Source organism: Martes martes, assembly GCF_963455335.1.
Source record: "Martes martes genome assembly, chromosome: 4".
NCBI lineage: Eukaryota > Metazoa > Chordata > Mammalia > Carnivora > Mustelidae > Martes > Martes martes.
In genome coordinates, this window is record NC_137891.1 from 164,710,672 (window position 1) to 164,737,085 (window position 26,414).

Below are 26,414 nucleotides of genomic sequence, written 5' to 3' on the forward strand. Positions count from 1 at the left end.
TTAGAAGGATTGGCTCTGCCCTCCTGTACTGTACCTGGGTAAGCTTTCTACCTGCTCCTACCAGCAGTGAGAGCCAGACTTTCCCAAAGAGTTTTCAGTCTAAGGTTCTATGTAAGCCCTCTTTTGTAAAGATTTAATATTGCTTTTGCTTAGACCCTGGGAGCAGAGCCAGGCTATGGTGGCGTGGGCAGGAGAGGAACTGATCTAAAATTGGAGCTTATTTTCATCTTACCTTTTATCCAAGTTACTTCTAGAATCCAATATTGACTCTACCAATGCTCCCCTGCTTCCTCCTCTGATGAACTCTTTTTCTCAAGAGTAACAACAATGAAAATTGAATCTTAGAGAGGTTAAGTGACTTTTCAAAGGTTAAATTATAGTAAATGATGGACCTAGAGCTGAATCTGGAACCTGTGTCTTTTAGCCATCTGAGAGGAGGAATTATGATCCACTGAATGGATGGGAAAGAACTGTTTTGCCCCCATGTGTTTATTATTGAACACATAATGGAGCAACATTTTTTTAAAATAACAGTTAATAATAAAAAAAAAAAAACTCAGTCAAAATCCCGCTTAGTAAATATGTGAAATGAGAGATCAGAGTATCTCTTCTCCTTATTGGAAACTATTGGGATTAATTTTCTTAGCAATGCCATAGCCAGTTAACCTGCCCCATACTTCACATTTTCTTTTACTTCTGGTCACTGTCAAAGACATACGTGCTTTTGACCATTTGTCCTCTCCCAGGCTCTCTTTCCTTGAGCTAAGATAAAGGATCAGATTGTCAGGTAAGAGTCACATGAGTCAGAGATCTTACCCGTCACTAAGCTTTAATAATAATTTTAAGAATACAGCAATCAAGAAGTCCAAGTGAAGTTGGGAGAGTCTGAAACATCCTGTGTGATTGCCCAGGTTGTTCCTTCTGTCGTTGGACATTCTCTATCTTGCCCAAAGTAATGGATAAGATCTCTAACTGAGGCTTCCAGGTCACCTCACAAAGCAGGGGGGGTGTTTGGGTTCTAAAATGTTTCTCTTAGGGCACCTGGGTGGCTCAGTCCTTAAGCATCTGCCTTCAGCTCAGGTCATGATTCCAGGGTCCCGGGATCGAACCCTTCATTGGACTCCCTGCTCAGTGGGAAGCCTGTTTCTCCCTCTCCATTCCCCCTGCTTGTATTCCCTCTCTCACTATGTCTGTTTCTGTCAAATAAATAAATAAATAATTTTTTAAAAAATAAAATGTTTCTCTTTTATACCACCGGATAGTTGCATAGCTTATGTGACATTCTTCAGGGAGCCATGGGAGTAAAAGACCCTTGCAGGGCAAACCAGTCTTATAGGTAACCCCCACCCACTCCCACTTTTATCTCCTCTTCTTTCTAAGATCTGAATTTGACAAGAGCTGCTAGCAACAACCAGGAAATTAGGATTTTTTGCTCCTTTCCTTTCAACCTTGTAATTCCCGTAAATTTCCTTGACCATTTCCCCTGAGTCTAAATCTGCTCCCCCAAATTCCACAGAAATTCTCTGTGATTTGCCTCAGAGCTTTCACCATTTATATTGAGGCTGGATAGGCAGCAACCCTGTCATCAGTTCATCATCATAACTTTCCATCCTCTCCTTTTTTCTTGCTAGGAAGTGCCTTAACCGTTGTGATTTGCGTGAGTCTGACTTGACATTCCTGTATGACTTTGTACTTTTCAACTCACATTTACCACCCCTCCCTTCTCAACTTTTTAACTGTGACAAGAATCCATTGAGTTATTAAACCCTCTCTGGACTCAAACTTATCAGTTAAGACATTAGATAGGGAGAATGTTCTGAGACCTTGGTTTCTCTTGGAGAAAGCCTTCGTTTTCCCTCTAGCCTGCAGGCAATGGTTGCTCATTCTTCTATCTCCCATGTATCCCTGAGTTTGGAGGTGGAACTGATGTCCTCATCATTTCTCACTGTCACTTCTGGAACAGTACTCCTCTAGTGTCATGTAAAAGTTCTGCTTGTTGGGGTGCCTGGGTGGCTCAGCGGGTTAAAGCCTCTGCCTTCAGCTCAGGTCATGATCCCAGAGTCCTGGGATCGAGCCCCACATCAGGCTCCCTGCTCAGTGGGGAGCCTGCTTCCTCCTTGCTCTCTGCCTGCCTCTCTGCCTACTTGTGATCTCTGCCTGTCAAACAAATAAATAAAATCTTAAAAAAAAAAAAAGTTCTGCTTGTTGAGTTTTATACCACTTCCTACCTCTAGTCATTACTCATCTACCAACCATCATTCACTCACCACCACCCCCCCCATTTTTTGTGGCATATGGGCCTCATCTCTGTTTGAAGTCTTGTCATTGGCCTGGATGTCTTTAGTATGACCCACCTGATACCAGGCCCTCTGGTTTCCTCCATATGCATACATGTCTTTATCTGTGCATTCATTCAGAAAGATATTTTGGGACACCTACAGTGTAATGTGCTAAGTGCCATGCCAGAATTGGGGGTACAGTAGTGAGAGAGAAAAAAACAAAACAGACATGGCCCTGTCATTCTCGAGTGTGGTGGTGGGGAAAACACTGAGCAGATGATCACAAGAAATGTAATTTTATAAGTGCAATAATTGCTTTAAAGGAAAGGGGTGACTGGGCCTAAAGAGTGTATAAGTGGAGAGACCTGACTTGGCATGGAGGCGTCTCTGAGGCAATGATGGTTGAACTGAGATCTCATAAGTGGAGCTAACTGGGCAAAGAAGGGAGGTAAGAGAGTTCCCAGAAGAGCGGACAGCATGCACAGAGCCCAACTAGGAGAAGGAGCGTAGTCCATTTGAGGATTGAAAGAAAGCTGGTGGGTTGGAACATAATGACTGAGGGAGAGACTGCTACAAGGTGGGGCCAGAAAGGTAGATATAGTCTAGATCATACAGGATCTTCTTAGGTTATGTTAAGGATTTTGGTTATCACCCTAAGAGCCCTTGGAAGCCATCGACATTTCTGTTTATTTACATTTTTAAAATTTATCTTTCAAAAGATAATACATGTACATTGTACAAATTCAAAAGGTAAAGGGTATTTCATGAACAAACAAGTCTCTCACTTCAGTCTCTTGAGCTACCTCCTTTCCCCTGCTAAAGGCAACCATGCCAACTTCTTGACTATTCTTCCAAAAATAGTCTATGCATATATGCATAAACATTATATTCTTTCCCCCCACACATACAAATTGTAGCATACTAGACACACTGCTCTGAACTTTTCTTTTTCTACATAGTGTATTCTGGATATCATTGCATACTAGTACTATATAGAGTAGCCTTATTCATCTCCATAACTGCATGGATCTTTAATTTATTTAATCAGTCTCTATTGAGAAGTTTAAAAGTTAGTTCCAGTATTTTTTCATTTCAAGCAACATATAGTGAATATCTTTTTTTAAAAAAGATTTTATTTATTGCCTGGGTGGCTCAGTTGGTTAAGCAACTGTCTTCGGCTCAGGTCATGATCCTGGAGTCCCGGGATCAAGTCCGGCATCGAGCTCCCAGCTCCATGCGGAGTCTGCTTCTCCCTCTGACCTTCTCCCCTCTCATGCTCTCTCTCACTCTTTCTCAAATAAATAAAGAAAATCTTAAAAAAAAAAAAAAGATTTTATTTATTTACTGTTTGAGAAAGAGAGCTAGAGAGCAAGTGAGTGTGGGTAGGGGGAGGGGCAGAGGAAGAGGAGAGAAAATCTCAAGCACACTCCATTCTGATTGTGGAGCCCTACACAGGGCTTGATCTCACAACCCTGAGATTATGACCCTGAGATCATGACCTGAGCCAAAATCAAGAGTTGGACGCCTAACTGACTGAGCCACCCAGGCACCCCTACAGTGAATATCTTTGCTAGCATGTCACATATGTGATAATGTATCTGTTCAGTAAATTCCAAATTACCTACCTTTATTCTGTAAAGACTAAATCTCTTTTTTTAAAAGATTTTTTTATTTGACAGAGAGCGAGAGAGGGAATACAAGCAGGGGGAGTGGGAGAGGGAGAAGCAGGCTTCCCGCTGGGCAGGGAGCCCAATGCAGGACTCGATCCCAGGACCCTGGGATCATGACCTGAGCCAAAGGCATATGCTTAACAACTGAGCCAGTCGGGTGCCCAAGACTGAATTTCTTTCCTTTAGAGCACTTATATTAGTTTGCAATCCTACATTCATTATTGTGTCTGTTTAATCTCTGTCTCCCCATCCAAATTCTAAGCTCCATCAAAGCAATGCCTGGTGTGAAATAAATGCACCATAATATTTGTTGAATGGATGAATGAATAAAGAAATAAAGATAATAGCTAGGTGGGAAGAAAAGGCGCCTAATTAAACTTTTGAGGTTATCTTTTACTAGACAGAAATAATTTGCATCTCTGTAAAAATCAAAATCATTTGTAACCCATCAGTCTTCTATAAGTTAACATCCAAATTTAGGCTGTACTCATTAATTAATAATAAGTTAAACAAAAGTACATTCTCTTAGACCAGGGCACTTTCTTAAAGTGCCAGATAGTAAACATTTTAGGCTTTGTGAGTCTTTTTTTTTTTTTAAGATTTCATTTATTTATTTGACAGACAGAGATCACAAGTAGGCAGAGAGGCAGGCAGAGAGAGTGGGGGGCGGGGGAAGCGGGCTCCTCACCGAGTAGAGAGCCCGATGTGGGGCTCGATCCCAGTCCCAGGACCCTGGGATCATAACCTGAGCTGAAGGCAGAGGCTTTAACCAACTGAGCCACCCAGGCACCCCTAGGCTTTGTGAGTCTTAAGATAAAAGTCTGTTGCAGCTCCTTAACTCTGCCATTGTGGGGGTGCCTGGCTCATTTAATTGGGTGTCTGCCATTAGCATGGATTGTGATCCGGGGTCCTGGGATTGAGCCCTGTATCGGGCTCCCTGCTCTGCAGGGGAGCCTGCTTCTCCCTCTTCCTCTCCCTCTGCCTGTGTGCTCTCTCTCTCTTGCTCACTCTGTCTCTCAAATGAATAAATAAAATCTTAAAAAAAAAACTTAGCCATTGTGGAGCAAAAAGAGCTGTAGACAATATAAATAAATGAGTGTGACTATATTCCAATAAAACTTTATTTACAATAATAGTAGCTGGAGTTGGCCTGTGAGCCATAGTTCGCTGCTCATGGTTTATTAAATCAGTAGTGATGTGTACTGATTTATTAAATCAGTAGTGATGTGATATCTCTTCTTCCATTCCTGATATTGTTAATTTGTGACTGTTGTCTTTTTTTCTGTCATCGGTCTGACTAGAGCTTTATCGGTTTTGTTGATCTTTCAAACAACCAGATTTTGGTCTCATTGATTTTCTCTACTTTTTGTTTTCTGTTTCATTGATTACTCTTATCTTTATCTTTATCTTTTCCTTTCTCAACTTATGCTGGGTATAATTTACTCTTTTCCAGCTTTTATGATGAAAGCGCAGATCATTGTTGAAAAAAAATTGTTTTTGGCTGTTAATGTTTGGCCTTCATTTTTCCAGATCCTTTGGAATGTATATAATATATATGTAGAAACAAAGAAGGGTTTGTTTTAAAAAATATAAATAAGAGCATCATATATATATTTTTTGTGAATTTGCTTTTTAAATAAAAATTTTTTACAAGATTTTATTTATTTGAGAGAGAGAGAGAGCAAGCGAGCATGAGCAGGGGATGGGGCAGACGGAGAGGGACAAGCAGAGTCCCCACTGAGAGAGGAGCCTGAAGCAGGGCTCGATCCCAGGACCTAGAGATCATGACCTAAGCTGAAGTCAGACACTTAACCGATTGAGCCACCCAGGTATCCCCTGCAACTTGTTTTTTTAATTTAAGATATCATGGGAATATTTCTTTTCCTTTTTAAAGATTTATTTAATTTGAGAGAGAGCACACACACACACACACACACACACGTGAGCTGGGGGAGGGACAAAGGGAGAGGGGAGAGAGAAAGAATATTCAAGCAGACTCCCTAATGAGTGTGGAGCCCCGTATGGGGCTTGATCCCAGGACCCTGGGATCAGGACCTGAGCTGAAACCAAAAGCCGGCTGCTTAACTGACTGAGCTACCCCAGCACCCCTCATGGGGCTCTTTCTCTTGTTGTATATGCAATTCTACCTCATTGTTTTCAGTTGCTGCGTGGTATTCTATACTATTTTCATACCGATAGACTTGAAGTTTTTCAAATATTTCACCAGTACAAACCATACTATAATGAAATCTTTACAAGTGAGAAGTTCTTTGGCATGGAGGTGCACAGAATATTTTTATTAAGTGTATAATTTATTGAATGTCTCTTCTTTGATACTCGAAGGAATAAACCCTTTCTTTGTGATTTACCACACTAACTACATTTGGTGGCTCTTTGTTATGAATTTTCTTATGTTGTTTAAGGTTTGAGCTTTGGGAAAAGTCTTCCTGTATTTATTACATTTCTGAGGTTTTCCTCTATATGGATTCTCTGATGTTCAGCAAGGCCAGGCCTGTGCCTGAAGACTTTCCTGTATTTCTTGCAGTGATAGGATTTTTGTCCAGTATGAATTCTCTCATATCCAATAAACTCTTCACAAAGGCTTTCCCACAGTCATTTACACCAATAGGGTTTATTTTCACTGTGAGTTTTGATGTCTAGCAAATGATATACACCTGAAAGATTTTTTTTTAAAGATTTTATTCATTTATTTGACAGAGAACACAACAGCGAGAGAGGGAGCACAAGCCAGACGCTTAAGAACTGAGCCACCCAGTCGCCCCTACCTGAAAGATTTTCCACATTTATTTCAGTGATACGGTTTCTCTCCTATATGTATTCTTTATTTTTTATTTTTCTTTTTTTTGTTAGAGGCAGGGGTGGGGCAGAGGGAGAGAGAGAATCTTAAGCAAACTCCACTGTGGAGCCTGATGTGGGGCTCCATCTCACAACCCTGAGATCTGAGCTGAAATCAAGAGTTGGTCGCTTAACTGACTGAGCCATGTAGGTGTCCCTCCTGTATGTATTCTTTGATGACTAATAAGGGTTGAGCTCTTCCTAAAGGCTTTTTCACGTTCGCTACACCAATATGGTTTCTTGCCAGTATGGATTTTTTGATGTTCCACCAGGAATTATCTCTGAAAGCTTTCCCATATTCATTACATTTGAAAGACTCTTCTCCACTGTGTATTCTCATGATGAGTAAGGGCTGCGTTCTGAGCAAAGGCTTTTCCTAGTCTTTACATACATAGGGTTTCTGACTGGTGTGAATTCTCCGATGGCTTAAAAGGATAGAGTTCGGTGCCTGGGTGGCTCAGTCGTTAAGTGTCTGCCTTCGGCTCAGGTCATGATCTCAGGGTCCTGGGATTGAGTCCTGCATCGGGCTCCCTGCTCAGCGGGGAGTCTGCTTCTTCCTCCCCCACTTCCCCTGCTTGTGTTCCCTCTCTCTTCTCTGTTAAAAAAAAACAAATAAAATCTTAAAAAAAAAAAAAAAGGATAGAGTTCTTTTTGAAAGCTTTTCCACATACATGCATTGATGGGGTTTCTCTCTACAATGAGTTCTCTGGTAATTAATAATTGTTGAGTCCTTCTTGAGAAATTTCCACATTGAGTACATCTGTAAGGTTGTTTGCTTATGTGAATTTTATGATGGTTTAAAGGAAATGAGCTGTTCATAAAGGCTATCCCACATTCTGTACATAAATGAGTTATCTCACCTATAAGATTTTTCTGATGGCTGATATAGGAGGAATTATATTTAAAGACTTTGTCACATTACAGTGCTGCTTCTCTGGGAAACTTCTTTCCTCCCATTCCAGGCCTGTATCAGTGATGACACCTTATGTTCACTCTTCTGGAGCTGATCCTTCAGAAATATTTTGCTTTAGGACTGATGCTTTTGTTTCAAACCAATACTCCTAGACTATACAGAAACCTGGCAGAACTTTTCACACCTCCATTTAGGGCTTTACCCCTTGCTCTAGTTGGGCAATTAATTTTGGTTTAAAAAAGAAAAGCCCCTCAGATTCCCATGGTTTTCCAGCATCACATCCCTGTGCATGTCCACTGAATGAATCCAGGTGTCTCTCTTCAGTCTGGGTAAAGATCACAGCCACATACCTAAATGTCAGTGATCCCTGGATGTGTTACTCTTTTTTTTTTTTTTTTTTGAAGATTTTGTTTATTTATTTGACAGACAGAGATCACAGGTAGGCAGAAAGGCAGCCAGAGAGAGAGGAAGGGAAGCAGGCTCCCTGCTGAGCAGAGAGCCCAATGCGGGGCTCGATCCCAGGACCCTGGGATCATGACCTGAGCCGAAGGCAGAGGCCTTAACCCACTGAGCCACCCAGGCGCCCCTGGATGTGTTACTCTTGGTAGTCTTGGAGCCCTCTGTCTTCTTAACTGTTCTCTTAGGTAAGGGCAGAAAATCCTGATAAGCCAATGGTTTCGGAGTCTAGAAGTCCAAAATAAAGGGTGGTACCTTCTGAGACTCTAGGTAGATCCCTTCCTTGACTTTCTTAGCGTCTGGTGGTCACTATCAATCGTTAGCATTCCTTGGCTTATAGCAGTCTCTGCCCCTGTCATCACATGGCCTTCTCCCTGTGTATCTATGTAGATCATCAATTTTAGACTTTTCTTATTTTCTAAAATAAGCGTTTACAACTATAACTGTCCCTCTAAACACTGCTTTAACTGCATCTCATGAATTTTTATACGTTATGTTTTCATTTTCATTCAGTTAAAAATATTTTCTAGGGACACCTGGGTGGCTCAGTTGGTTAAGCAGCTGCCTTCGGCTCGGGTCATGATCCCAGGGTCCTGGGATCGAGTCCCACATCGGGCTCCTTGCTCAGCAGGGAGCCTGCTTCTCCCTCTGCCTCTGCCTGCCTCTCTGTCTGCCTGTGCTCACTCTCTCTGACAAATAAATAAATAAAATCTTTAAAAAAAAAAAAATATTTTCTAATTTCCCTCATGTCGTCTCAACCCATCATTGGGGTAAATTAGAATTCAGTCCGAGATTGAAAGGGACCATTATTCAGATATTGGGAGCTTTTTCTCTGTGTTGTTTCCTCCTTTCTGGTTGTTCGTTCCAAAATTCCAGCTATCACAGTCACCTGAAACTCTGTTTCCTCAACTCAGCAAGTCTGCCCTAGTCTGCTTAGGCTCTCTTTCCCTGTGCTACTGTCTGTAGCACACTTCCATACAGAAAGCCAGGGCGGTCGTAGGGCTTACCTGTTTGTTTTCTTCCTCTTTGGGATCACAGTCCTGGACCACCTGTTGCTCATTGTCTAGAAACAGTTGTTTCATAGAGTCTAGTTTTCTAGTTGTTCATGATGTGAGGGCAAGTCCTATGGCAATTTGTTCCGCAGGGGCAAAAGTGGGCATCATGGTACATTTTAAAAATTAAATGAAATAGTGGCTTACAGAAAAGTGCAGGTTATTTTCATCTGTGTGGACCTCCTCACTATGTTAAATGTGAGAGAATTATTCTGAGAAGAATGATGGAAAATTGGTATAAAGGTGACTGACAGTAGTTACTGAGGTAACCATTTATTGATTTCAACACAGTCTGTATACTCAGATAGCTGTTCCCAAGATTCGTACCATTGGCTACTGTGTGGGAAGGTGGATGAGGATATGAGGGGTATTTCTGTAGCTCTTGGTAGCTTCATTTTTTTTTTTCTTAGTTGCTATTTCCTCATTTTTCTTAAGGAAGTTCTATTTTTTCTAGTTTTCTAAATTGCCTTGTCTGATGTTAGGTCTGTGCCAGTCTCTCTCTTTTCTTTTAATGAACAATGGCAGATTGGCTTCCACAGAGCCTGCTCAGTAATCCAGAAGCCTGCCTTTTTTTTCCTTTCCTCTCTCATTTGACTGGTGTCCACATTTAGTTTTCTGGACATTTTGTAAGTATTTCCTGGGAGTCAGGTTGGCTTTGGCTGATTATCACATTGTTGCTTTGGTTAGTCAGAGCCCCCTTTCCGTTCTATGTACATGCAGACAGGATTGTCCATATCTTCGGTGTTTTGATTCTACTGCATATTTTCTGTATGTAATTTTAAAATATCTTTTACATTCTAACCCCAGGGCCAGGGCAGGGGTGACGAAGGAGACACCTAGGGCACAAAATTTGAGGAGGCACTCACTCTCAAGATCGGGTAAGCCAGCTCCGTGCTTACATGAGTCTGAGAATGCACACCTCCTTAAATTTTGTGCCTGAGGCACCTATCTTGCCTCACCCTGGTTCTGGCTCCATATAACCTTGACCATATTTGGGCGCAGATACCTATATAACTAAGACCTTAAAATGAACTCTGTATAACAGTTTTCGTTTAGAACGTGCTTTGACTTTTCTGCATCTGAGAAAGCAGAAGTGAGGTAATACTTCAGGAAAATTAATGCCACACCTGAAGTAATTCAGTAGCCTAGAGTTGATGCAGAAGCAACATTAGCTAGAATTTTGGACCAAGTTATTTAGATTAACTACAGTAGGTCACTGTTGTACTTCTATTCCTTTATTTCTTACCATGACATGACTTGTCAGTAGGAAGTTCATTCTAGCAGAATCCGGCTCATGATTAAACTTCTTGGTAATCTGACTACTGCTCTGGCTGATACCGTGATGTGCAAAACTGCCTTTCTCTGGCAAACGGGTGGTTAGAAAATGGATGAACTTATAACCTGTAAGAGGTTAAGAGTACTCAGTTTGTGTTGCTGCTGGTTCGCGGGGAGGGGGTAGTTATTCCATCCAGTTTCGCTACCTGTTCTTCTGGTCCCATAGTGGTCACACTGTCCCTGAGAAGTGGCAGGATGTGAGTGGAAGGTTAAGTGGTGGGACTCCCCCACCCCTCCATACACTTCTACCAGAATAGCTGTTTTGTTTTATTCTGTTTCATGAACTGGAGTTCTATAAGAAAGGTCTGTGTGGAACAGACTCATTGAGAAGGGGAACCAGTGATGAATGTGGAACAGTACTTCTATAAGCTAAAGTATCTTGAGCCAAAAAACACTCTATTTTGCTTCTTCTGTTCCACTTGCTAGACAGCTTTCCCACTCTCTTAAAAACCAGTCTTCAAAATAGCCTTAAATGTTGGTGTTCAGGGCTCTTTACAGAGCAGTCGTCTGTTTTTATTACATCTTAAAATGTTTTCATTCCTTGTTTTTAGATGCCAGTGAGAGCAGGTGCCAGCAGGCGAAGACAGAATTTGGAGTTGGCCTGAGATCTGGGGGAGAAAATCACCTCCAGCTTCTTGAAGGAACCTCCTCTCTGCAATTGTGTTGGGCTGCCTGCTGCCAGGACCCTGCCTGCCATGCCTTTTGGTGGTTAGAAGGGATGTGCATTCAGGCAGACTGCAGCAGGCCCCAGAGCTGCCGCACTTTCAGGACCGACTCTTCCAATTCCATGCTGGTGTTTTTTAAAAAATTCCAAACTGCAGATGATTTGGGCTTTCCCCCTGAAGATGATGTACCACATATTCTGGGGCTAGGTTGGAGCAGGACATCTTGGAGGAGACAGAGTGCATCCAGAGTTCCACTCAGACCCACTGTATCTTCCGGTGGCCATCATAGCTTACCCAGGAAGCTTTGGAAGAGAGATGGTCCCAGTGAAGAAGTAACTACACACGCAGTGACACAGCATTCTGAAATGAATGACTCTAAGGAAGTAGGTCGTCCAAACACCAGCGGTTCTGCAGAGGTAAGCACATTATGAAGAAGGACCAGAGAAACTGTTAAATCTGCTTGTACATCTGTTAAATCTGCTCGTACATTTGGCACACGTGAGCAGTGAAGCTGGAGCTTGTGGGCAGCACTCTGTACCGAGGAGTATCTGTATGAAGCTGCCTGGCGTTGTATTTGCGGGTGCTGCCCAGATGTACAAGCATAATTGGACCTCGGAGATGCTCACTGCATGCAGGTCTGACCATTGTCTTGGTAAAAGCAGAAATCTGTTCATTATCTAGACTAAGGTGGTTCTTGGCTACAGGTAGGTGCAGTTGTGTGGGGACTGTCTTCACCAACGATTCTCTAGTATTTTCTGCCAGATTGCAGAACACTTGATAGATGTGGTTGCATTCAGCCTCTCCTCCCTCTTCCCCATCTCCCACATGCACACACATTCCTCATGGGGTAGCGTCTGTTCCAGTTGAGGTAGCCATTCCTGGCGCCACAGACTAAGACCTGGCCTGCTGGGCTAGGGAGCAGATGTGGCCATGAGCCAAGAGGTCTGTGGGGGAGTTCTTACCCAGCTTTATATGCCAAGGGGGCTACCACCAGTAGAGTTTATTCTGCTTATTATGTTTTTTCATTGTTGATCTTCCTAAGCAAATGATTAAAAGGAGTGAGTCACTCTGTGCTCAGCCTGCCTTGATTGCTGTGACTTATTTTTGTATTTGTTTTGTCCTAGTTGTCTCTATCAAGTTGAAGCCAGAGTGGGGAGGCGACTACATGCCAGGCACTATGTGTGCTAATTGTTGTACAGTGTCATTTTGTTTAATTTCCATAGCAGTATTTCTAGGTTGGTATTATTAGCCCCATTTCCCTAGTGAGGAAACCGAGGTCCAAAGAGGTTAAACAGTTTGATCATGCAGCTAATGAATTACAAACCTAGAATTGGAACCCAGATTTAATATTAGGGAAAAACCTTTCAGTGCGATATTAGAGATACAATCTTAGGTTTAACGTGCCCATCAACATTTAGATGTCTGTTGTCATCATGAGGTCCCTTTCTAAGCACTAGAGATACAAAGGTGAACGAGATGTGGTCCATACCCTCAGGGAGTTGACAGTCTAGTGGAGACTCAGACACAAAGATAGGTATTTACAATAGTGTGTAATTAATCGCATTAGTAGAGTTACGTACACAATTTAGTAGGAACAGAAAGGAGGAAGTGATTCACTTGATCAGGCAGGTGGTACGGATGTGCAGGGAAGACTTCACAGAAACGTTTAATTTCTTTCTTTTTTCTTTTTAAGTGTTTATTACTTATACTAGATTATAATCTTCTTTTTTAAAATTTTAAGCCCAGCGTAATAACAATACAGTATTAGTTTAGTTTTAGGTGTACAATATAGTGATTCAGGAGTTCCATATATTATTCAATGCTCATCAAGATAAGGATACTCTTGGGGCACCTGGGTGGCTCAGTGGGTTAAGCCTCTGCTTTCGGCTCAGGTCATGATCTCAGGGTCCTGGGATTGAGCCCCGCATCGGGCTCTCTGCTCAGCAGGAAGCCTGCTTCCTCCTCTCTCTCTGCCTGCCTCCCTGCCTGCCTCCCTGCCTACTTGTGATCTCTCTCTGTCAAATAAATAAATAAAATCTTTAAAAAAATTTTATTTATTTATTTGACAGAGATCACAAGTAGGCAGAGAGGCAGGCAGGTGGGGGGCAGGGGAAGCAGGCTCTCTGCTGAGCAGAGAGCCCGATGCGGGGCTCAATCTCAGGCCCTGAGATCAGGACCTGAGCCGAAGGCAGAGTCTTAACCCACTGAGCCACCCAGGTGCCCCAAAGAATTTTAAGTAGGGGATAACTTGATCAAATATGTTGCTGTGTGGTGAGTAGATTGGAGAGGGGCAAGTATGTATGGGGAGGAATCGGATAGGAGGCTCTTCAAGCAAGGGAACCATTGCCTTAAAGAAAGAGGTTGAAGATACAGGAAAAGGGGTAAACAACAAATAATTCCTTAGAGCAGTGGTTCTCAAACTTTAGCATCCATCAGAATCACCTGGAAGCCTTGTTACAAACAGATTGTTGGGCCCCAATTCCAGAGTTCGTCTAGAGAGAGGCCTGAGAATTTGCATTTGCAGCAAGTTCCTGCAGAGTGCTGGTGCTGCTAGTCTGAGAAGCACACATCAAGAACCACTGCCTTCCAGGGTAAGCGGGTTAGAATCCAGTGCACAGAGGACCCAGATTAGCCTTAAGCGGGAGAAGAGACATCTTCATCATGATAAGAAGGAAGAAATTGGTGAATATAGGTGTGGCTAAGGTGGGATTATAGGTTTAGTAGGAGGAAGTTGTCGTTCTAGTCAAACGCGTGTTCTTCTGAAGTAGGGTAGATCATTTCCTAAGAATAGAAACAGAGATAGGTGGAGTGGGCACAGGTAGGTAGTGGGCAGGACAATTAGAGGTTTGGGGAGAAACAGCCATTGTGAAGGGAAGAAGACGGCCAAGCAAGTAAGGAAATAGATTGGTGGTAGCACTGATGAGGGAGATTATGAATTTATCACAGTGGTACCTATCTCTGCAGTCATGTGAGTCTCCACAGTAGCTCTCAGCAACCCTATCAAGAGAAGGCTGATAGTTTGATTTACCCAAGATTGGAACTTTGCCGGTCTTGTGCAGGAAGAAATTCGGGTGTGGAAATTAAGGTTATTGTCAAGAGAGTGGATTAAGGAGAAGACTGTAAGAAGAGGCAGATGTAGGAGGGGCTGACGGAGATATGATAGAGGAGTTTGGCATTCAGAGTTTTCCATCATGGGAGGCAGATATAGGGGGCATGTGTGTTCTGGAAGACCGGAAGTAGTCATCAAGGTGGGATATTAAGATTTTGGAAGTAAAGAAGTTCTGGTGATTATAGGATCTAGGTGTAGCTAAGGAAGGGGGTTGCTGAGGCAGAACAGAGTAGGAACTGATTGGAGACAAGGAGTTCAAACAACTCAGGAAGCTCAAAATATGTATTACATGAGTTATCAATGTAGACATAGAGGTAGACTTTAGACTTGATGGTGATGATAGCAATAGCTGATGTTTACTGAGTGAGCACTCACTATGTGGCAGGTACCATTCTGAATCCTTGACATATTCTAACTATTGATCTATACAAGAAATCCAGTGATGTACTGTTAGTCATCTCTATTTTAGAAACGAGGAAACTTAGGAAAAGAGAGGTTAAGGAGCATGGCCAAGGCAACAATAGCTAGTATATGGTAGTACCAGGACTTGAACCCAGGCAGTCTGATTCTATCCGAAGTCTGTCCTCTTGACCCTATTACTCTTTAGGCTGGGGCTTGGGTAAAGAGAAGTTTTGAGAGCCCAATATCAAAGCCCTCAGCAAAGTAGGAGGAGGAGTAAGGTAGTTGGGAGAGGACAGCTGTGATGAAAGTTGAAATGCAGTAAGATGACAGAGGGGAGAGGTTTTATGGGAAAGCTAGAAGAGGAATGATATGCAGAGGCACTGGGGAGGGGAGCAAATAAAATACGAACCTGCCTTCAATCCTGAAGTATGGGAGAATAAGGAGCCCTCATACTGCAGAGTTACATGGGAAATAGTATCCTCAGGGAAGGGCACACTCAAGTTAAAGATAGGTGGTCAGGGACCACTATAGGGAACTTTACAGTTGTCCAAGTCCGGACACTTGGGCCTTGTTCTCAGTTTAATGCTGTGCTGTTATTGTCTTGAAAAATTTTTTTAAGATTTTTAAAATTTATTTTTATTAGAGAGTGAGCATGAGCCAGGTAAGGGGCATAGGGAGAAGCAGGCTCTCCACTGAGCAGGAAGCTCGATGTGGGGCTCAATCCCAGGACCCCAGGATCGTGACCTGAACCAAAGGCAGGTGTTTAACTGACTGAGCCACCCAGGCACCCCATTGTCTTGAAATTCTTAATACTTTCTTTTTTAAAGCTTTTATTTATTTATTTTTTTGACAGAGAAAGAAATAGTACAAGCAGGCAGAGCAGTAGGCAGAGGCAGAGGGAGAAGCGGACACCCTGCTCAGCAGGGAGCCCAATGGGAGGCTCCATTCCAGGACCCTGGGATCATGACATGAGCCGAAGGCAGACGTTTAACTGACTGAGCCACCCAGGTGCTCCCTTAATACTACTTTTTGAACAAGGAACCCCACATTTTCATTTTGTACTGTATCTTGCAAATTCTGTAGCCTGTCCTGCAGGAGGTCTAGGGAACAAAACATGAAATGACTGCGCATCTAGGTGATTTTTGATCATGGAAAAGAAATTCTAGGTGATTCAATGGAATTTTGGGTGAAAAGAAAAGGAAGTTAGGTCTCACAGGAGAGGAAGTGTAAATCATTCAGGGAAAACATTGTGGTGTAGTAAATGTTTAACAATTGGGTATTCCCCAATTGTTTCCCCAAACAAAATTTCCCCAAACAAAAACAAAAACAGAAGCCCTGAGTTGTAGACTTTGCCAATTTCCATGATGTAAATAAAACCACCAGTGACCAGTTTGGAACTGCCAACATGAATCACTGAATAGAGAGTTGGGAGACACAGGCACAGCCAGCTCAGGTGAGCCAGCTCCAGCACACTTTCCAGATAATCATGATCAGTAGAATGAGAAACAGACCAGCAAAATGAGAAATATGGTTTATGTAGTCCTGACAGTGTGCTGGAAGATGGTGAATTTGGGCCTTAGTGACTTCAGGTGTACACTGGAAGGAGGATCCTGGGGTTGTGTTGCCTGGGGAGTTCTCTTTCTTCTTGTTCACCTGCAGTGGACAGTGGCAATAAATTGCTGCTAGTGAACGGGATCTGGAGTTTTATGTCTAACACAGAGAGTGGGCGGACATGGGGGGAGGAACACTGAACTTGAATTATGAACCCCAAGACTGGGAGGAGGCCTTTGTGCAGTGTTGCACAGAGGCATTATGTAGATTGGCATCACTTTCTGAGAACTGCAAGCACTCTTAAAAATAGGGCAAAGTGAAGTCTTCAGTTCCAGACAGATTACATTTGACCTTATATGCCACTCTTGGGAGCTTGCTTCTTATCCTGAAGGCCACGGATAGCTCTGTCAGGGTCCTAGCACCGCCTCGTGCATTCAGAATGATGAACTGGTAGGATTTCTTTTAGGAGAGGACTTGTAGTTCAAACTTCTGCTTATTAAAGCACTAGGGAAAGGGGAAGAAGTGTATACATTGCAGATCTTCTTTTTCTAATTAGGGATGGCTAGCTAGCAGTACTAGTTTCTAGTTTGTACTGTTTGCCCTAAGGTAGGTCAAGCTACTCTGCGTCCAAAGTGGTAAGAAATTGTATCCTGAATTGCTCTTGTCTTGCCTGAGATGCCTGCAATCCTGCAAAGGCATTGGGTCCTCAGTAACATTCTTCATTCCTTTGGAAACATACATATATTGTATCTAAGAGCAGATATTCCAGACCTTTATTCCAAAAGTGAAAGGAATGTCACCAATTTATCCCCCTTTATCAGCTGAAAGAAGGAGAGGCTTGTACTGCTTGGTTTCAGTACCGTATCCTATTGGCAGGAGGAGCATGAAGCCTTGTTGCAGTCCAGCCACTGGCAATTAAGACTGCCAGCCCAGCTTTCTGAAAGGAGGAGGACTCTTCCCTGAGCTCAGGACATGAAGGTGCAGCTAGGTGTCCCCACATGTAAGGTTTGGCTTTAGGATGACTGAGGTGCTCCTTTCTCTGCCACCACCATCTCCCTGTTTGCAGACAACCACAGCATTCCCACCCCTGTAAGCCAGTGCCTTTCTGTGGGACAGAGGACTGAGAGGATAAAGGAGTTGATTGAGCCTCTGGGCACCTCTCTGCTGCCTTTTTTACTGAGGAAAATTCTTGTGCTGACTCTACCTAAAACTGGAGCTTACATCTTACCACCAGATAGAGGTGTAGGGTGTAGGCAGTGACAGAGAAGAGCCTTGCATAACCTGGGACAGAAACCCAGTTTCTCTTTCCCATCATCCAAGTTTTTGATTTGGTTTTCAGAGTTTTTTGCTTGATCACTTTGTTTTTGTTTTTTAAAAAATCTGTACTGTAATCTTTTAGGCTTGTGAAATTTTTGCCGAGGGTTCATTTATTCTTCTATTATTTCGTGACATATTTGGAATTCCTCCGGGCCTAGTTCTCCCCAGATCCTCATTCTCAGTTATCTGAGCAGCAGATGGGCTAACAACTTTCACCAAAAATTGTTCGGCCCCAGGCCTCCTTCCAGCCCTCTGGCCTGGATAATTTGTGTGGCTTTCCTACCCCTCGGTGACCAACAGCCTTCCAGTATCATCTGTGCACATGTATACACTAAGTGCCCCCGCTACACCAACACTCCATTCCCCCATTCTAACCTTACATGACTGGCTTGTTGCATCGAGAGAAAAACTGGGCAAGCTGCGTCCTTGTTGTGTGTGGGCGTGCAGAAATCCCTGCAATTGTATTGTTCCTTTCTCACAGTTACTAGTGCCTGAACCATTATACCTTTTCCTTACTTTCTCCCCCATAACTGCTCACTTTCTGCTCTAATCTCCTAAGTATTCTGATTCTTTTATCTGCTTATCTGGTTTTTACTATGTGAAATGAATTTGAAAATGTGTTTGTTGGCTACTTTGTTAACTTAGGAAGCCAGAGTTGATGCAGGTTTTGGTGTGGATTGGCTAACAGAGCCAGCTGGCACAGCTTGAACCATGGGAAGACAGTCTCAAAACCAGCTACTTCTTAGCTCACACTCCTGTTATTCCTCCCCTTTCCTCACTTCATGGCAGTCTTAGTTTCTCCAAGGAGACTATGAAGAGACATGACTTTGTAGCTAACTCCTGCAAAGATAAACCCTGCCCTGTTCGCCAGCCTCAGCTTCAGTTGCTGAGAACTGGTTGGGATGTGTCTTTAAATGCCACTGGCTTTGCTGTTGCAGGAAGATACTGGCTTTACTGTAGTAGGATTTTTGTTAATGACAATGATAGTTTTTGTTTTATTTTAATACAGTTGTGTCTCAAATCAAAATGTGTCAAAAGGCCAATTTTTGTGAGCCAATCTTTAGTATTAAGTAGTCACTTGGGTAGCATGTGTATTACCAAGGAGGGCCCCGTAGCTGGACTGTGATGGTGTGACCCTGACCGATGTGAATGTCTTGCGTGGGCCCTGCAGGCTTCTGATAGAACAGTAGCTCGTGTTGGAGGTTTTTCGGGTCATCTTGAATTATGGTGTTAATCACTGGGTTGGCTTGCTTGATTAGGAGAGGGCAGCCCCAAGTGGGTCTGGGAGGAAGGGAGAAGGAAGAAGCAGGAAAAGGAGGGAGGGAGGAATGGCGAGATGCAGAAAGAGTGTGTATAGAAGCCTTGCATCATTCTGAATAAAGCTTCTTTGAAGATGAAACAGGTGTGGACACCTGGGGCATGATTATATGACTTACGGTGATTTTGGAATTAGGTTGGTTTTTATGATTTCTGTCAAGTGTCAGAAAAAATGGCCCAAGGAAATTTCACCCAGGTGTCAGCCCTTTATCATCCTCTACAAATTTTCATTATTATTTTGTAGTTTCTGAAGTAAAATCATTTGCTTCATATCTCGTCTTCCTGCTTCTTTAAAAATTGATAATAATAAATAATAAACAAGTTCTTTCTTTAAAAATAAAAATCTGCCTGCCTTGCTTAAGAATATTTATACTCTTCTTCTATTTCTGGGAATCTATTCTAAAGCACCGATTCTAAATAAAGAAAGAGCTTCAAACACAATGATGAGGTGCTATTTATTTAATTAAAAAATGGAAGCAGTTTGTCTAATAAGGGGAAAGTAGAGATTGTGCAGCCATTAAAAACATTTTTTTGGTTGTATGAATGGTTCTTTTGTTACTCCCTCTGCTTTCCACTCCAGCCACACTGAATGCTTGCTCTTCTATGGAGACCACACTCTAAAAAAACAGCTTTATTGAAGTGTAATTGACATATCATAAACTATATGTACCTGTTTAAAGTGTACAGTTTGATGTGTTTTAACGTATATGTACCCATAAAACCATCACCACAAGAAAAGCTAATGAGCATATCCATCACCCCCAAAGTTTCCTCCTGTCCCTTTGTAATCTGTCCTTCCTACTCCCTCCCTTATCCCTAGGCAACCACTAATCTGCTTTAGCTTATTATAGATTTTCTAGAATTTCTAAATAAATGGAATCATACATTACATACTCTTCTTTTTAACAACTCTATTGAGGTATGATTTCTATACCATAAAACTCACTCTTTCGGGGGCACCTAGGTGGCTCAGTCTTTAACCGTCTGCCTTCGGCTCAGGTCATATTCTCAGGGTCCTGGGATCGAGCCCTGCATCGGGCTCCCTGCTCAGTGGGAAGTCTGCTTCTCCCTCTCCTACTCCCCCTGCTTGTGTTCCCTCTCTCACTGTCAAATAAATAAAATCTTAAAAAAAAAAAAAAAGCTTTAACCCCCCCCTACTCTTTTTAAGCATACAGTTCAGTGATTTTAGTAAGTATAGAGTTTTGTATTATCACCACAATCCAGTTTGTTAAATTTCTGTCTCCCCAAAAACTTCCCTTATGCCATCCCTACTCCCACTCCCAGCCCCAGGCATCCACTAATCTGCTCTCTCTATAAATTTGCCTTGTGGACTTTTCATATAAGTGGAACCATGTAATACATAGTCTTTTTTTTTTTTTAAGATTTTTATTTATTTATTTGGCAGACAGAGATCACAAGTAGGCAGAGAGGCAGGCAGAGAGAGAGAGGAGGAAGCAGGCTCCCTGCTGAGCAGAGAGCCCTGCATCCGCCTGATGAGGGGCTCAATCCCAGGACCCTGGGATCATGACCTGAGCCAGAAGCAGAGGCTTTAACCCACTGAGCCACCCAGGCACCCCAATACATAGTCTTTTGAGTCTGGCTTCTTTCACTTAATGTTTTCATGTTCATCCATGTTATACTATGTGTCACATACTACATATAGGTAGTTGATTCCCTTTAATTGCTGAATAGTATTCCACTGTATGGATGTATCACTTATCTATACACCTGTTGATGGATGTTTGGAATGTTTCTAGATTTTTGGCTACATATAAAGCTGTTAGGAATGTTTGTATGAAAGTCTTTGTATGGGGATGTGCTTTAATTTCTCTTGGATACCTGGGAGTAGAATGGCTGGGCCATATTGTAGGTATATATTTAATATTATAAGAAACCACCAAACTGTTTTTTCCAAACAATTGTACCATTTTACATTCCCATTAGTAACATACAAAAGTTCTAGGTGTTCCACATTCTCACCAAAACTTTGTATGGTGAGTCTAGTTTGGGCCATTGTAATAGATGTGTAATAGTAGCTCATTGTGGTTTTTCTTTGCATTTTCTTCATGACTAATGATGTGGAACATCTTTTCATGTGCTTACTTGTCTTTCATATATTTTTTGGTAAAGTGTCTGTTTATATTTTTCCCCATTTTAAAAAAGCGGATTATCCTCTTACGTATATATTCTGCATATAAGTCATTTATCAACTATTTTATTTGTAAATATTCTGTCAATCTGTGGCTTGTCTTTTCATTCTCTTGGCAGTGTCTTTTGACGAGCTGATATTAATTTTGATGGTGTCTAGACAGTTTATCCATTTTTTTCATTATAGATCATGCTTTTGGTTTTGTATTTTAGAAAGATTCTTCTCCTAACTTTTCTTCTAAAAGTTTTATAGTTTTTAAGTTTTTAAATTTAGGTCCAGAATGTTTTTGTACATGGTGGGAGCTGTGGATGGAAGGGTTTGGTTTTGTTTTTTGCCATATGAATATCCAGTTGTGCTAGCACCATATTTTTTCAATCCTTTCTCCACTGAATTGCTTTTCACCTTTATTGAAAATCAGTTACCCATATGTGTATGAATCTATTTCTGGACTCTTTTGGTTCCATCATTTTGTTTATATTCATATATTATCTATAACAACACTACACTTCTTTTCTTTTTTTTTTTTTAAGCAAACTCTGTGACCCATAGATCGAGTCATATACTCTACCAACTGAGCCAGCCAGGCACCCTAACACTACACTGTCTTGATAATCATAGCTTTGTTTTTTTTGTTTTTGTTTTTGGTAAAGATTTTATTTATTTATTTGAGAAAGAGAGCAGACACAAGCAGGGGGAGAGGCAGAGGGAGAGGAAGAAATAGGCTCCCCCCTGAGCAGGGAGCCCAATATGGGGCTTGATCCCAGGACCCCAGGATCATGACCTGAACTGAAGGCAGCCGCTTTACTGACTGAGTCGCCTAGGTGTCCCAATAATTATAGCTTTGTTTTTTCTTTTCTTTTTTTTTTTAATAAAGGTTTTCTTTTTTATTTGACAGAGAGAAAGATCACAAGTAGGCAGAGCAGTAGGCAGAGAGGGGGGGAAGCAGGCTCCCTACTGAGCAGAGAGCCCGATGTAGGGCTCGATCCCAGGACCCTGAGATCATGACCTGAGCCGGAGGCAGAGGCTCAACCCACTGAGCCACCCAGGTGCCCCCAGATAATTATAGCTTTGTAATAAGTCTTTTATTCAGATGATGTAATCTTACACTTTTGTTCTCTGTTATCAGACATTTTTTGGCTATTCTAGGTCCTTTATATATCCATATAAATTTTAGAATCATCTTGTCATTTTATTTATTTATTTTTAAGATTTTTTTTTTTTTTTTTTTGGATAGAGATCCCAAGTAGGCAGAGGAGCAGGCAGAGAGAGAGAGGAGGGAGCTCCCTCTCAGCAGGGAGCCTGATTCTGGGCTCAATTCCAGGACCCTGGGATTATTACTGGAGCCGAAGGCAGAGGCTTTAACCTACTGAGCCACCCAGGTGCCCTGTCATTTTATTTTTAAAAAGTCTTCTGGGATTTTGATTGGGATTATGTTGGGGCTGTAGCTCAATTTGGGGAGAATTGATAGCCTAATAATAATAGTGAGTCTACTGATCCGTGAATACAGTGTATCTTTCCTTTTATTTACATCATCCTTAATTTTTCTCAGCAGTGTGTTGTCCTTTCCAGGGTACAGATCTTGCACGTATTTTGTCACATATATCGCTCAGTATTTCATACTTTTGGTGCTATTATAATTGGCATTTTAAAAACTGAATTTTTAAAGAAGTGGTTTTTAAAAATTCAGTTTCAGGACACCTGGGTGGCTCAGTGGGTTAAGCCTCTGCCTTCGGCTCAGGTCATGATCTCAGGGTCCTGGGATTGAGTCCCACATTGGGCTCTCTGCTTGGCGGGGAGCCTGCTTCCTCCTCTCTCTCTCTCTGCCTGCCTCTCTGCCTACCTGTGATCTCTCTCTCTGTGTCAAATAAATAAATAAATAAATAAATCTTAAAAATAAATAAATAAATAAAAATAAAAAATTCAGTTTCTATTTGTTGCTAGTATGTAGAAATAGTTAATTTTTGTATATTGATCCTGTATCCTGAAACGTTGCTAAACTCACTCGTTGCAGTAGCTTTTTTGTAGTTTCCATTAAGTTTTCTCTATTTATAATCATGTTGTCTGTGAATAAAGACCATTTTACTTTTTCTTTTCCAATGTGGATGCGTGTTATTTCTTTTTCTTGCTTATTGTACTGGCTAGAACGTCTATTATAATGTTGAATAAAAGTGGTGAAAGTGTACTTTTCTATTCCTAGTTGTGAATTTGTGTCAGGAATAAATGCTGGGTTTCGTCAAATGCTTTTAAAAATTTTTTTATTTTTTACATCTACTGACGTGGTCATACAGATTTTTATTTTCAGTATGTTAACATGGTGAACAACGTGATTGATTTTGAGTGTTAAATTACCTTGTATTCCTGAGATAAACCCCACTGAGTCGTGGTATTTTATCCTTTCTGGATATTGTTATATTTGTTCTACTAAGATTTTGTTATGAATTTTGAATCTGTGTTCATGGGGGATATTAGCCTGTTATTTTAACATCAAAGTAATGCTGCCCTTTTAAAATGAGCTGAGAAGTTTTTATTCTTCTTTCATTTTCTAGAAAAGTTTGTGTAGAATTGGTACTCTTTATTCCTTAAATATTCAGTATAGTTCCCCAGTATAATTCCCCAGTGAAGCTATCTGGACATGGAGTTCTTTGCAGGAAATTTTTATTTTACTTTATTATATATAGAGAGAGCACGAGGGAGAGGCAGAGAGAGTCTTAGGTAGGCTCCATGCCCAGTATGGAGCCAGTCACAGAGCCCTGTCTCACGACCCTGGGATCATGACCTGAGCCTAAATCAAGAGTTCAGTGCTTAACGAACTGAGTCACCCAGGCACCTCTGCAGGAATATTTTAAACTATAAATTCAAGCTATAGAATAGATACATAACAATTTAGATTATCTACAATAGCTCTGCTTGGGTGAGCTTTGACAGATTGTGTCTTAGAATTTGTGTATTTTATCCCAGTAGTCAAATGTATTGGCATAAAGTTGCTCACTGTATTCCCTTATTGCCCTTGTAATACCGGCAGAACCTGAGTAATGTTACCTCTTTAATTCATGATATTGGTAATTTGTGTTCTTTTTCCCTCCCCACCTCCCTCCCCCAGTCAGACTGGCTAGACTTTCTTACTGAAACTTTTGTTTCATTCATTTTCTCTGTTGCGTTTCTATGTTATTGATTTCTGCTTTAATCTTATTATTTCATTTCTTCTTCATAATTTAGATTCCATTTGCTCTTTTTTTAAGTTTCTTTAAGTCTCAGTCGTTAATTTGAGACTTCTTTTCTAACAGACAGTTTTAGTGCTATAAATTTCCTTCTAAGTATTGCTTTAGCTGCATCCTACAAATTTTGATATTTTGTGTTTACAGTTGCATTCAATTCAGAATACTCCTAAATTTCCTTTTTGACTACTTCCTTGGATTAATTAGATGTATGTTATGTTGTTTCCAAATATTTGGGGGGGTCCCAGATATTGTGGTATTATTGATCAATAACTTAGTGCATTGTAGCCAGTGACCATTATATGACTTGAATCCTTTTTTTTTTAAAAACATTTTTTATATTAGTTTCAGAGGTAGAATTTAGTGATTCATCTGTTGCATATAACACCCAGTGCTCATTACATCAAGTGCCCTCCTTAATGCCCATCACCCAATTACCCTTTCCTGCCATCCACCTTTCCTCCAGCAACCCCTCTGTTTGTTTCCTAGAGTTCAGTGTCTCTTATGGTGTGCCTTCCTTGAATCCTTTTAAATGCACCGACATCAGTTTTATGGCTCAGAAAATGGTCTGTCCTGGGAAATATTCCTTGTGCATTTGAAAAGAATATGTATCCTGCTATTGTTGTTGGGTGAGTGTTCTATAATGTCAACTAGGTCAGATCGGTTACTTTTGTTTAGATCTTCTATATCCTTATTTTCTATTAGTTTCTATCAGTTGAGAGGATGGAATTTCACACTGTATTTGTGGATATATCTGTTTCTCCTGTTAGATCTGTTTCTGCTTCATGTACTTTGAAAGTTTTATTAGCTGTGTAAATGTTTAGGATTGTTAGGTCCTCTTGGTGAGTTGACCCTTTTATCAGAAAATTATCTTCTTTATCTCTATTAATATTCTTTCCTCTGAAATCTGTTTCATCTGATGTTAATATAGCTGATCAGGCTTTCTTTTGGTTCGTATTAGTATAATGTATCTTTTTCCATGTTTTTACCTTTAACCTATTTGTGTTTTTGTATTTAAAGTGGATTTCTAGTAAGCTGCATATAGTCGGTTGTTGCTTTTTATCCAATCTGACAATGTCTGCTGATTAATTGGGGTGTATAGACTACTTAATGTGACTACTGATGTGATTGGATTCAGATCTACTTTATCAAACAGAAATATTTATTTCTGTTTGTCCCATGCATTCTTCTTTCATTTTATCCCTATTTTTATGTTCTTCCTTGAATTTAACTGAGTATTTTTTTATTCCATTTTATCTCCTTTTGTTGATTTATTCATGGTGATAGGCAGAATAATGGTCCCCCTAAGGAGGTCAATGTCCTACTCTCAGGAACCTGTGAATATGTTATCTTACATAGCAAAAAGGAATTAGGGTTGCAGTTGGAATTAAGGTTGTTAAACAGCTGACTTTAAACTAGGGAGATGATCCTGCATTTTCTGGTGGGCCCAATTTAAACACAAGGTCCTTAATAGTGGAAGAGGACATATAACTGTGAAGAAAGACAGATAGATGTAACATTACTTGCTTTGAAGATGAAGGAAGGGGACTATGAGCTAAAGAAAGTGGGTAAAAATGGGAAAAGCAGGAAAGAGGATTCTGTCATAAAGCCTACTGCTTTGTTAATTTCTTTTCATTCTTTTTTTCTCTGTGTGTTTGATTTTGAATCATTTCTGTTGATACATCTTCAAGTTTACTGATCTTTTCTTCTGCATTGTCTACCCTGCCATTAAATCTTTACAGTGTATTTTTATGTGTGTGTCTATACATAAGCCAGGGTAAATGTACTTTCATCACAGCAGTGGTTAAAAACAATTTTTTTCTATGGTGTATTTTTCATCTTAGACATTATAATATTCATCTCTAGAAGCTTGATTTGAGTCTTTTTTTAGATTTTATTATTTACTTATTTTAGGGAGAGAGTGTGAGGGGAGAAAGAGCAGTGAGGGAGGGAGAAGAAGGGGTTAAGAATCTCAAATAGACTCCTCACTGAGCACAATACCCAACATGGGGCTTGAACTCACGACCTCAAGATCATGACCTGAGCCAAAACCAGGAGTTGCACATTTAACTGAGCCAGCCAGGTACCTCTGATTTGGGTCTTTTAAAAAATATATCTTCTGTATCTC

At 41.1% G+C, this 26,414-nt stretch overlaps 1 protein-coding gene across 3 annotated transcripts in view; it reads left to right on the top strand.

Annotated features, from left to right (window-relative positions):
* KIAA0319L (KIAA0319 like) overlaps window positions 1–26,414 on the top strand; it is an 87,905-nt gene that overhangs the window by 19,611 nt on the left and 41,880 nt on the right. For all 3 annotated transcript variants that reach the window (XM_080800224.1, XM_080800223.1, XM_080800225.1), the window contains one exon: window positions 11,113–11,642. In XM_080800224.1, coding sequence (XP_080656350.1) covers window positions 11,113–11,642 — 530 coding nt within the window. The remainder of the gene's footprint in view (window positions 1–11,112; window positions 11,643–26,414) is intronic.